General features: G+C 40.9%; 1 protein-coding gene across 2 annotated transcripts in view; it reads left to right on the forward strand.

Moving 5' to 3' along the window:
• Positions 1–13,703, forward strand: part of TBC1D23 (TBC1 domain family member 23) — a 111,001-nt gene that overhangs the window by 44,704 nt on the left and 52,594 nt on the right. For both annotated transcript variants that reach the window (XM_030204069.1, XM_030204070.1), the window contains exons 8-12: positions 6,842–6,945; positions 7,199–7,321; positions 8,134–8,226; positions 8,474–8,644; positions 9,963–10,005. In XM_030204069.1, coding sequence (XP_030059929.1) covers positions 6,842–6,945; positions 7,199–7,321; positions 8,134–8,226; positions 8,474–8,644; positions 9,963–10,005 — 534 coding nt within the window. The remainder of the gene's footprint in view (positions 1–6,841; positions 6,946–7,198; positions 7,322–8,133; positions 8,227–8,473; positions 8,645–9,962; positions 10,006–13,703) is intronic.

The raw sequence follows: 13,703 nt of genomic DNA on the forward strand, positions 1-13,703 counted from the left end.
ACAGAGAATTTGTTTAGTTTCTCCGACTCCCCCGCTTCAAATATTCTTTCTGGCACCGGTGTCCCCCCCAAATCCTCCTCGGTGAAGACCGAAGCAAAGAATTCATTTAATTTCTCCGCTACGGCTTTGTCCTCCTTGATCGCCCCTTTAACACCATTTTCGTCCAGCGGCCCAACCGACTCTTTGGCCGGTTTCCTGCTTTTAATGTATCTAAAAAAATTTTTACTATGTATTTTTGCTTCCAACGCTAATTTCTTCTCAAAGTCCTTTTTTGCCCTCCTTATCTCCGCTTTGCATTTGGCTTGGCATTCCTTATGATCTATCCTGTTACTTTCAGTTGGTTCTCTTCTCCACTTTCTGAAGGATTGTTTTTTGGCTCTAATGATTTCCTTTATCTTACTGTTTAGCCACGCCGGCTGACGTTTAGTCTTTTTTCCCTTTTTTCTAATACGTGGAATATATTTGTCCTGAACCTCCAGGATGGTGTTTTTAAACAGCATCCACGCCTGATGCAAGTTTTTTACTCTGCGAGCTGCTCCTTTCAGTCTTTTTTTCACCATTTTTCTCATTTTGTCGTAATCACCTTTTCTATAGTTAAACGCTAGCGTACTTGATTTCCTAGTTTCACTTCCTTCAATGCCAATATCAAAACCGATCATATGATCACTGTTATCAAGCGGCCCTCGTATCGTTACCCCCTGCACTAGATCATGAGCACCACTAAGGACTAAGTCTAGTATTTTTCCTTCTCTTGTCGGCTCCTGAACTAGCTGTTCCATGAAGCTGTCCTTGATTTCATCAAGAAATCCTATGTCCCTTGCGTGTACAGATGTTACATTAACCCAGTCTATATGCGGGTAATTGAAATCCCCCATTATTATTGTGTTGCCCAGTTTGTTTGCGTCCCTGATTTCCTTTAACATTTCCGCACCCGTCTGTTCGTCCTGGCCAGGCGGACGGTAGTACACTCCTATCACTATCCTTTTCCCCTTTGCACATGGAATTTCAATCCACAGTGATTCCAAGGATTGTTTTGTTTCCTGCAGAATTTTCAATCTATTTGATTCAAGGCTCTCGTTAATATACAATGCTACCCCTCCACCAATCCGATTCACCCTATCACTACGATATAATTTGTACCCCGGTATGACAGTGTCCCACTGGTTATCCTCCTTTCACCAGGTCTCAGAGATGCCTATTATATCTAATTTTTCATTTAGTGCAATATATTCCAACTCCCCCATCTTATTTCTTAGGCTCCTGGCATTCGCATATAGACATTTCAAACTATGTTTGTTGTTCCTAAGTACATCATGCTTAGTACTTGACAGTATTAATTGGCAATCTTTTGTCTGATTTTTATTGTTATTTAAAGATACCCGATCTACTACAATCTCTTTTGCAACCTCACTATCAGGATACTCTATCTTCCCTGTTATGGTGATATCTTTGAAAGATACCTTATCCCGAACCATGCTCTTTTGAGCGACTGTCGGCCTTCCCCCCATTTCTAGTTTAAAAGCTGCTCTATCTCCTTCTTAAACACTTGAAACTGTGGGGATTGGTGCCTGGGAAGGAGCTGGCTCAGCTTCGACAACGATGGGAGAGAGATGTGGGAAGGGAATTGGAATCATGGGATATAGCAGCGCATATAAAAGGTATCCCCCGTGTCATAGGAGGAGCAGGCCTTAGAGAATGTGCGTATAGAGTGATACATAGAGCCTACTTCACCCAGGTTCAATTGTATAGGTCGGGGGGAATCCGGTCAGCTACCTGTTTGAAATGCAACAGGTTTGATAATACATTATATCACGCGCTTTGGGACTGTGCATTAATACAGAGATACTGGAGGCAAATCTAATTCCTGTCTTGCATAATGAATAGCAGAATTGAATTTAATCCGTTGCAGTTAATATTAGACATACAAGGAACATACTCAAGACTTAAAGCAGACAGGATAATGTTATGTCATAAAGTGTGTTTGGTTGCGAGAAAATGTATAATGCAGCACTGGACCTCTGCCAATCCACCGACATTTTGGCACTGGCGTAATCAAGTGCATCAATTATTGGCCTGGGAGGCGAGAGAAGTGAAGGGCTCTTGCAAACGAAAAGTGCGCTTTCTCAAAATTTGGGGGTGTATTTTGGATGGAATGACCCAGAGAGGGAGAAGTCTTATTCTCAATACTTTATAACAATAAAAAGGATAATTGTAGTTGCACACTGTGTATGTTATTGGATTGAGTAGGGGAGGGAAGGGGGGTTAGTGATAGGGTAGGGGAAAGGAGGGGGATTGGGTACTTAGGTCAGGGTAAAGATCTACTGTATTTGATGTACTAATTCTTTTGTGATAGTGATTACACCAGTTTGAAGCATTACTAGTGATTGTTTCATTCAGAATCTGGAGGGTGGGGAGGGTGTAAGAGAGACGCTAGGATGGGGAGGGAAATGTGGGGGGAAACAAAATATGATGCTAAATTAATTATTATGCTCTTAAGATGTTTACTTGGTGTGTGCTGTTATTAAGCCTAAGTATAATGGACATGTTGATTAACTATGTTGATTCATCATCAATAAAAACGTTGAAACATAAATGTAGAGGATGCTGGGTGGCAAGAAAATGGTACTGATGTACTGGGTAAGCTGCACAGAATAGCAGTTCAGCTCATATCAGCAGTGGTGCAATTGCAGTGTACTTCCAAGAAGGCATTGGGTTAATTTGCATGGAATGGCAGTTAGTCATTGATGACAGCTATACAACAGGTTCAGTCTTCCAATAAGTCTGTTCCTTTAATTTTTGATAGACTGTGTGCACAAATAATTTCTTTTGTGCAACTTCTTATACACTGAATTAAAATTTGTGCATTGTGAGCAGTGTGCCTCCGCAATCATAATGCAAATAATATTGGGATTTCAAAAGTTTTATATAAGTAATTGTTTTAATGAAAGTAGTTATAGTGTAACCGTAAACCATTTGTTTTTAATTAATTAGAAAACATCATCTATCCTTCAGTTCTGGGAGGATGGGGAATGCATTACCTTTTGAAGTACTGAAAGAGGAATATGGTTTATTAGAGATTTTCATTATTATTAGCAAATAAGACTTTATTCATCACAGAACTAAATCTGAGTTAATGTTGGTAGAAACAGAACTTGAATGTGCACTGCAATCAAGTATTGCCAGAGGAGGGATCTCCAGAATTTATCAAGCTTTGTTACATAGTTCTCAACCACTACTTCCCTATCAAAAAAAGTGGGAATCAATGTTATCATGTATATATGAACCATCACAATGGGCAAAAATATTTAAATACTTGTTGAGAATCTCAGTTGCCACACTTTTAGTGGAAAATGGATATAATATGTTGTATCAGTGGTATCATCTCATAGACTGTCACAAATATTTAAGACGGGATCAACAGCTTGCTGGCGTCAATGTGCGGGAGTCTAGGTATTTTTTGGCACATATGGTGGGCATGTCCTAAAATCCAAAACTTTTGGACTGCTCTTCATTCTCAACTTCAGTGCTCTCCAGGGCTTCCCTCTATTAAACCAGATACCTACCTATTGAATGTACGGCAGTTGGGAATCAAGAGGCAGCTTCACCAGTTTTTAATCTCATGTTTACACAGCTGCTTGGATATTAGTGGCAAAGCATTGGAAACAAACTATAGTACCCTCAGTAGCTCAGGTTTTCAACAAAGTGGATTATTGTTGTCTTATGTCTAAGTTCATAACTAAAAAAACATGGATATCTATTGCAGTTCTCAAAAATATGGACACCCTATATGCAATGGCGAGATATTTCGATATGAAAGACTTTGTTATTATAATAGTTTACTTTTTTTGGTTAGTCACCACTGTTGAAATCCTTGCATTGCAGTTCAAGTTGGGTTGTGGAGGGGGAGGGGATTTTATTTGGGGGATTGGAACTATGAAAAAACAAACAATTGTATCATTGCTTAAGTTGTATAACATGCTTCTTGTTGGTATTCTAAATAAAATATGGAAGAAAAAAAAAAGAAAACATCAGCTACCAAGATCGGGCAAATGCAAATAGTTCAGTTTCTCTGTGCTGCTTTATAACACCTAACTTAGGAGATATAGAAGGGGGTCTGGGTGTATATAGCATAACGAAGCAATGTTGAAGATGATCAGGCCTGAAATGGTCTGTTAGAGGAGTTAGCGCTGTAATAGAATTTTGGTAGATACAGAGGACAGAGCAGAATGAGGGTTTGAGAAGTCTGGTAAAAGACATGGGTAGGAATAAGTACATAAGTGTTGCCATACTGGGACAGACCGAAGGTCCATCAAGCCCAGTATCCTGTTTCCAACAGTGGCTAGTCCAGGTCACAAATACCTGGCAAGATCCCAAAACAGTACAATACATTTTAAGCTGCTTATCCAAGAAATAAGCAGTGGATTTTCCCAAGTCCATTTTAATAATGGCTTATGGACTTTTATTTTAGGAAGCTATCCAAACCTTTTTTTTAAATCCCACTAAGCTAACCGCTTTTACTACATTCTCTGGCAACAGATTCCAGAGTTTGTTTACACGCTGAGTGAAGGAAGACTTTCTCTGATTCATTTTAAATTTACTACTTTGTAGCTTCATTGCGTTCCCCCCTAGTTCTAGTATTTTTTGGAAAGAGTAAACAAGCGATTCACGTCTACCCGTTCCACTCCACTTAGTATTTTATATACCTCTTATCATATCTCCCCTTAGCCATCTTTTCTCCAAGCTGAAGAGCCCAAGCCATTTCAGCCTTTCCTCATAGGGAAGTCGTACCATTCCCTTTATCATTTTCGTCGCCTTTCTGTGTACCTTTCTAATTCCACGATATCTTTTTTGAGATGTGGTGACCAGAATTGCACATGGTATTCAAGGTGTGGTCGCACCATGGAGCAATACAAAGGCATTATAACATCCTAGTTCTTATTTTCCATTCTTTTCCTAATAATACCTAACATTCTATTTGCTTTGTTTGCCGCCGCAGCACACTGAGCAGAGGATTTCAAAGTATCGTCAACGATGACTCCTAGATCCTTTTCCTGGTCGGTGATTCCTAATGTGGAACTTTGCATCATGTAGCTATAGTTCGGGATCCTCTTTCCCACTTGCATCACTTTGCACTTGCAGACATTAAACATCTGCCATTTGAATGTCCATTCTCCCAGTCTTGTAAGGTCATCTTGCAATTTTTCACAATTCTCTTGCGATTTAACTACTTTGAATAACTTTGTGTCATCGGCAAATTTAATTACCTCACTAGTTATTCCCATATCTAGATCATTTATAAATATGTTAAAAAGCAGTGGTCCCAACAGAGATCCCTGTGGAACTCCACTATCTACCCTTCTCTATTGAGAATACTGACCATCTAACCCTACACTTGGTTTTCTATCCTTTAACAAGTTTTTAATCCACAGTAGAACACTACCTCTTATCCCATGACTTTCCAGTTTCCTCTGGAGACTTTCATGAAATACTTTGTCAAATGCCTTTTGAAAATCCAGATACACAATATCAACCAGCTCACCTTCATGCACATGTTCGTTCATCCCTTCAAAGAAATGTAGTAGATCAGCAAGGCAAGATTTCCCTTCACTAAATCCATGTTTGCTTTGTCTCATTAATCCATGCTTTTGAATATGCTTTATAATTTTGTTCTTTACAAAAGTCTCTACCATTTTGCCTGGCACTGACGTCAGGCTCACTGGTCTGTAATTTTCCGGATCACCTCTGGAACCCTTTAAAAAAATCGGCGTTACATTGACCACCTTTCAATCTTCCGGTACCATGCTTGATTTTAAAGATAAATTACATATTACTAACAATAGTTCTGCAAGTTAATTTTTAATTTCTATCAATACTCTGGAATGTATACCTTCCAGTCCTGGCGATTTGCTACTCTTCAGTTTGTCAAATTGCACCATTACATCTTCCAGGTTTACAGAGATTTGATTCAGTTTCTCTGACTTGTCAGCATTTAATACCATTTCTGGCACCAGTATCTCTCCCACATCTTCTTTGGTGAAGACTGAAGCAAAAAATGTTTAATCTCTCCGCTGTGGCCTTGTCTACCCTGAGTTCCCCTTTTACCCCTCGGTCATCTTTAATATACCTAAAAAAGTTTTTATTATGTATTTTTGCCTCAACGCAATCTTTTTTTTCAAAGTCCCTCTTTGCCTTCCTTATCAGGATTTTGCATTTGACTTGACATTCCTTATGCTGCTGCTTATTATTTTCAGTTGGTTCCTTCCATGTTCTGAAGGCTTTTCTTTTAGCTCTAATAGCTTCCGTTACCTCACTTTTTAACCATGCTGGCTGTCTTTTGGTTTTGGGTTGGTTGTTGGATTGTATTGCCTCCCCAAATTGGATGAATCTCAACAGGTCTGCCTGGATGGGCCATTTTGATCATGATTTATTGTGATTTATTTATTTATTATCTCATTTGTACCCCACAGTTTCCCAATAGTGTCAGGCCCAATGTGGCTTACAGCGCACCATGGAGGCAAACGCCAGTGCAGTAAAATGAAGCTAATACAGCAGGAAAATCTACAAGAGATAATAGGGAAGAGTAGTAATTGACAGAAGGAGTAGGGAAACCAAGAGGGAAGTTGGAATGTGTACAAAATGTCTCTAGATCAATGCGCATCCAACAGTGGAGACACATGCAGAGGCTGTGGGATAAGCATTTCCGAATAACATGGTCTTTAGTGATTTCCTGAAAGTTAGATGGTTGGTGATGGTTTTTATGGTTTTCAGCAAAGAGTGTTTACTGTATTAATATTGCTTTTAACTTCCTAGGATTTCATTATGATCCTTTTTTCGGTTTCAGAGTCCCTGGAAAGTTCTCCATCCAGTTTACAAGTTGAGGATATGGAAGACCTTTTTTCTCTGACTCAGTATTATTGCAGTAGAACTCCAGCATCTTTCAGGAAGGTATTGAAAGAAGGAGCTTTTCACTCCAGGAACTTCTGCCTTCTCATGTTGGTGATTGTTTGTGCCAAACGATAGAGGCAGGTGTATTTTCACCTTACTTCAACTCCACTAGAACATTCTCAGATATGCTTGTTTTTCTTTAGTCAAGAGTCTCCTTTTGAGATGTGGCATGCTTCTCTGTTTTTCTTTACTTTCCAAAAATGATCTGACAACTGAGAGTAAATGATGGGTTGCTCTTCTACTCTACCAACAGGGCAATCACAGTTTGTTTGGCAGTAGCTTGCTAGGACTCAAAGACGATGACACAGATCTGAGCCAGGCCCTTTGTATGCCAATTTCGGTATCCGAGATTCTTCAAGCAAATCAGCAACAAGGGGTAAGTAAAGTAATAGAAGTGGGAACCTCCGAAACACTTAATAGTCTTTAGTAGATTAAATATTATATTACATGGCTACCCCTAGATCCTATATGTGGTGCCCATATTTGGGCGCTGATCCAAGATATGCACCCAACTAAATTGGCTAATGAGCCAATTAGTGCCAATAATTGGGTGCTAACTGGCACCAATTTGAACTTGAACGCACATCTTGCTATGCACTATTCTTTAGCAATGTGCACTCAAATCCCATAGTGCGCAACTCAAAAGAGGGTGTGGCCGTAGGAGGTGCATGGGTGGATCAGGGATTTTTCTTAGATTTGCACATAGTGCTACAGAATACCGGGGAGGTATACCCAAATTGGGCACCGGGAATTACACATGGTTTTCACCCAAATTTGGGTGCTAAAATCGGCACTTAATGCTGTTCTATAAGGACACTTACTTTGAGTGCCCATTATAGGATGGCATTGAGCGCCAATTTTTGAGTGCAATTTACTGAATCTAGTCCCTACTCCTTCAATGGGAAATAGCTGAACATGTGTACGTCAGATATAGTGTAACTCCCAATAGGCCGGTATGGTACTCGCTTCTTTGATAGTACAAGGAAATTAAGTCTCCATATATGTACTGTTTTTTTTTTTTTTTTTAAGTAGCAGCTAAGTTCTGCATTTCAAAATTCCATCTGTTCCACTTTTTTTTCAGTTAAAAAAAAACCACTTTTTGAAAACAGCTAACTGCAGCTTGCATTGGTGCAAGCTGACAGGTTCAGCACCTATGTAAAATATCAAGTATTCTGTTTTTCTTTTCAGGAAGGAGTGCGCTTTTTTGTAGTGGATTGTCGCCCTGCTGAACAATACAATTCTGGACACCTGTCAACAGCATTTCATTTGGATTCAGATCTGGTTAGTATAAGCCAACAAGTACCTAATGACAAGAGAACTGAACGAGAAATAGACAACACAGGTACTATTGTCCTGTCAATCAAAAATAATGATGCTAGCTGTTAGGGGCATATACACTTTTAGGTATGAAATAGTTATTTTGAATTTGCTTCCTAATGTACAACTTTATAGAGAAGCTTCGCTAGTCCTGTCCCTCTCTCCTGCCACCCTACCCATCAGTGTGTGTTTTGTCTTGTTTTTGGCATAGATGCTCCAGAATCCTGGGGAGTTTGCTCTCTCTGTGAAATCCCTGTTGGAAGCACAGAAGCAATCCATAGAGTCTGGTTCCATAGCAGGTGGGGAGCACCTGTGCTTTATGGGGAGTGGTCGAGAGGAGGAAGACATGTACATGAATATGGTCCTGGCACACTTTTTACAGGTAACTAAGATTGTGGTCTCCAGTTTTCTGTGGCTGCTCCCACATGGATTCTGCAGCAGGAGTTACAATGATTTTCAAGTCTCCACTCCCTCCTCATGCCAGTCTCCAACCCTTCCTTCCTTCCAATAATCAGCCTGTCTGTAGGTAAAAGCCTTCCTCAGATCTCCCTTCCCTCTTTGACTTTGCCAGTGCTAAGCATATAGATTAGAATGAATAAAACTCTATTAACTTTAGACAGTAGCAGCAGCTAAAAAGAAACCCAAACAAACAGCAAGCAGAAGTGTCAGGATGGCTGTGGAGACAGCAAGAGGTAGTGGAAGAGAAAGCACAGGGGGAGAGGGTTCAGTGGGGAGTGGCAGGGTAATTAGGGCATTGAGTGCCCATTAAGTGGTGGCCCATATTTTCTGGGATTTTGCAGGAATGGGTCAGTTCTTCAGCCGTGGCAGCAGCATGTGGAATAACAAAACCAGGGGCCCTACCTCTCATTAGAGAGAAGATTGTGTCACTGTTATCACCTACAGTAATGCTGAGGGAGAAACAGATAACACAGGCACCATTGTCCTGTGAATCAAGAATAATGATTCTGGCTGTTAGGCATATCCACTTTTAAATATGATATAGTAATTTTAAAGATTTGTTCATGGCACAGTACTTCACAGAAAAGCTTAGGAAACAATACTTTCTACATAGTTAATGTATGAGTTTCAAGATGAACTTTGAGGTCAAGTCAAATTGATGTGTTAACGTGCTTTAGAACAACTCTATGGGAACTACTCCAGCAGTCACGCTTCTGTGCTGCCTGAGGCAGTGGCATATTTAGGGTTGGTGAGTCAAGATGTACGCACCTCCTGTCAGACCCGGTCCACCCGCCTTAAAATCCTCTCAGTGTCTTCACCTGGCAGTGGCATTCATAGGTTGCCTGCGGCCTGCTCTGGGACTCCTCCTTGAGCCATCCTTCCCCTCAGGGGCAGGACTCTTCAGGGAGGAAATCCCGGAGCAGGACACAGGCAGCCTATGAGTGCCACTGCCGGGTTAAGACACAGAGAGGATTTTAAGGTGGGGGTGGCAGTGGTGGGGGAGAGCGGCAGCGCAGGAAGGCGGGAGGAGACACACCACCTGTAAAATGTTCCTGGCTGCGCTACTGACCCGAGGAATGGACTTTCATCTCAAGTCTTAAGATACTTATATCTTAAAACAAGGGATGGCAGCAGCAAGAATCTCAAAGCAGCAGATGCATTTCTTAGATTTTTATTTTAATATTTCTTTAAAACATACCTTTGAGCACTCAGTTATGTTTTCAAATGTATTCTTGTTACAGAAAAACAAAGAATATATCAGCATTGCCAACGGAGGATTTATGGGTAAGCTTTAAACTTAATCATCTGCTTCCCTGTTGTCCTTTGGATAATAAAGGGCTCATTTTCAAAGCACTTACACAAAGTTCCATGTAACTTTTTGTAAGTCTAAGTGCTTTGGAAATACCCTTCTAAGCCTCTTTCCAAAAAATTGTTCTCTGCCTTTCGGAGAACTATTTTTAACCCTTTGTGTGGTAGGTGGCGGATACAGTTTAAACAATGAATATAATGATTTGCCCCCAGATTCTAGAAAGGTAGCTGAAATATGGGCATGATCCAGAGATGTGCATGTAACTTAAACCATTAACAAGCAATAATTGGATGCTAACAATCAATTAACATTAATTTGCACTAATTAGGAGTTGTGCGCATATCTACCTGGGTGCTATTCTCTAACACTGGATGCCCAAATCCATAGCATGCAACCTAGAAGAGGGGCATGGGTGTGTCTAGGGCATTTTGAAAATTTGAGCTCAGTGTTTATAGAATTCTCGGGATGCAAAAATTCTGGAGATGCAAACTTGCACTCCAGGATTTACACCTAGTTTTGGCAGGAAAAGTCCTCGCACCCAAAATTGGGCGCAGGGATCAGTGCTGCACGCTGTTCTGTAAAGGGCACTCAGCCAGGAGCATCTTTTATAGAGTAGCGCTAAGCACCAATTTTTTAGCACCATTTACTGAATCTGGCCCTTGATGTCTTTATACTTGGTTGATGGAATCCATGACATGAGGTGAGGTTCACAGTGCAAATTGAATTTGTGGGGCCTCATCCCTTTTTTAATTTCTCAGCTCCCTACTTGGGTTGTTCTTGTGATCAAATACTAACCAGCAGGGACCAAGCTGAATAAAGGGCAGAGGGCTGCTCAAAGGAGAGACCATTCTGATGTGCTGAAGAAATTGCAAAACCAAAACAAGCTGCCTCCCTTCAGTGTGGGTAAATTCATTTTAATAGCATTTGTAGACATATAACTGTGGATTGAGTCCTACACATCTGACAGTAGTTCTAACCCAAAATTAACTACAGCAATTAAATCCATCTCCAGCCTCTTTCTTGATCTGCTTTTTATAGGTTAATGGCATTTTGCTAGTTTAACACTACCACTTCAAATTAGTTCTGTTGAAAAGAAAAATATATCTGATTTCTTTCCTTTCTTTATAGCAGAGGTTCCAAAACCTGAACTGGGGAAATCCTAGCCAGTCAGGTTTTCAGAATGTCTACAATGAATATGCATGAGAGATTTGCATAACAAAGAGACAGTGTATGCAAATCGATCCCATTAAAATTCATTGTGGATATCCTGTAAACCTGACTGGTTGGGGTTCCTCTGAGACAGGTTTAGGAATTACTGCTATACAATGTTTTAAGATCTAAATGAGCTTTAAACAAGTCAGTTCTAACAAAACGTAATAATATCTGAGAAATTGGCTGTTAGGAATATAAACATCCTTTGGTTCAAGTACTTCTGGAGGGGAGTGGGTGTGGCAGGAGGTCATACAGTATACAGGGAAAGGTTTCTTTACTAGTTCTACTAATTGCTTAATCAGAAAATAATTTTCAAAACCATTATCTGGACACATTGGCCTGACAGAAAATTGCCTTCAGAACTGCTAAAAATTGCATGTAGGGTTCATATGAGGTGTTTCCTGGAGGCATTAGAGGATTGATGTTTTCAGATCTGCATACTACATTTTTCACCATTTTGCTCTGCCCACAGAAAAAGCAGCTGTAAAGTCCACAGGTACTTAGTACAGGGTTTAATTTCCGGGGGAATGGCCTGGAATTCAATTCTACATTCTTTTCAGGCTCGAGAGCATCAGGGAGATTCTGCTTCAGCCTTTCCTTTCTGGGCAGCCTACAAGGAACAGGGGAGGAGGGGCTGAGCCTGGAATGAAGCAGAGAACAGTCTTTTCCTAATTCAGCCTCTCTACTCCTGGCGCTCCTGCCCCTTCCACCGACTCCACTGTTCCACTTCCTTTTTGTCTACGAAAGACAAACACAGTAACCAGTTGTTATACTTTTCATTTATTTTACTTTTTGTAGTTTTTTTTTTCTTTTTTTAATAAACTTGTCTCTTTAAGAAAGTTGATGGGGACAGGCTGTATCAGTGATAGCCAGAAAGTTATAGACAGATTTTTAAGGAGCACAGTAAGGGGGGAAGTTATCAATGTGGGCTACTGTTAAGATTTTATTTTGACCACAAGTTGTGCTATTTTAGCACAGGGTCCCATTTTACTCAGTGACAGTAGACAAAGTCAAATCTGCCTGTTTGAGATCCAATCATCTATACACATTAGAGAGTGATTCTACAAGGGGACACATGATTTAAGTGGTTTGCACCCATTTTGGGATATTTTAATAATTTTATGTGTGGCTTGGGCAACCTCCATGTTAAATGACTCCTTACACAGTACCAAGTACTTGAAAAATATAAAGAAACATGATGGCAGATCATGTATAGCCCATCTAGTCTGCCCGTCCTCAGTAACCACTAACTCCTCCTTTTACTAAGAGATCCCATGTGTCTGTCCCACGCCTTTTTAAACTCTGACAGTCTTCATCTCTGTGACCTCCACCGGGAGGCCATGCCATGCATCCACCACCCTTTCCGTAAAAGAGTATTTCCTCAGATTTGTCCTAAGCCTATTTTCTCTTAACTTCATCTTATGCCCTCTCGTTCCAGAGGTTTCCTTCATTTGAAAAAGGCTCACCTTCTGTACATTGCCACTGAGGTATTTAAATGTCTCTATCATATCCCTTCTCTCCCGCCTGTCTTCCAGCATGTACAGGTTGAGGTTCATGAGCCTGTCCCTATATGTTTTATGACCAAGACCGCTGACCAGTTTTGTAGCCACCCTCTGGACCGACTCCATCCTGTTTATATCGGTGCGGTCTCCAGAATTGCACACAGTATTCTAAATGGGGCCTCATCAGAGACTTGTACAAGAGCACTATTGCCTCTTTTTTTTTTTTTTTTTTTTCTTGCTGTTTATCCCTTTCCTTATGCACCCGAGCACCCTTCTGGCTTTGAGTGTTGCTTTTTCTACCAGTTTGGCCACCTTAAGGTCATCAGACACTATCACCCCCAAGCCATGACATGATGGTGCATAGCTTTTTGGTAGGTGTGCACAGGAGTGGACCTTGGGTAGAGCACACAAGTATGCTTGCAGATTATAAAATACTATAAATTTATGCGTGAACATGACAAATATTGGTGTGGACATTTATGCTCACCCTAGGGCTGATGCAAATATCCTTGCCTGCCACCTGCCACTTATACTGGCATTTTATAAAGAAAAGTACCTACCTTTCTTTCTTTTTAAAGTAGTACCTAAGCTGGCACCTTCTTACCTTCTAATCCTAGGACCCCTTATTGGGTAACTCTATAACAGGACTTCTCCGAGGACAAGCAGGCTGCTTGTTCTCACTGATGGGTGACGTCCATGGCAGCCCCTCCAATCGGAATCTTCACTAGCAAAGGCCTTTGCTAGTCCTCGCGCGCCAATGCGCACCGCGCATGCGCGGCCGTCTTCCCGCCCGAAACCGGCTTGTGCCGGCCAGTCTTCTTTTCTCCGCGCTCGGTACGGTTGTGCTTTACCGTTCGTGCCCCGAAAAGTTGGCCTCGCGCGTCGTTTTTCGACTATTTTCTGTGAGAAATCCAGAAAGTGTTTGGATTAACCATTTTTGGTTTTTCCCTTCCTCTACT

The sequence above is a fragment of the Microcaecilia unicolor genome, chromosome 5, assembly GCF_901765095.1.
Source record: "Microcaecilia unicolor chromosome 5, aMicUni1.1, whole genome shotgun sequence".
NCBI lineage: Eukaryota > Metazoa > Chordata > Amphibia > Gymnophiona > Siphonopidae > Microcaecilia > Microcaecilia unicolor.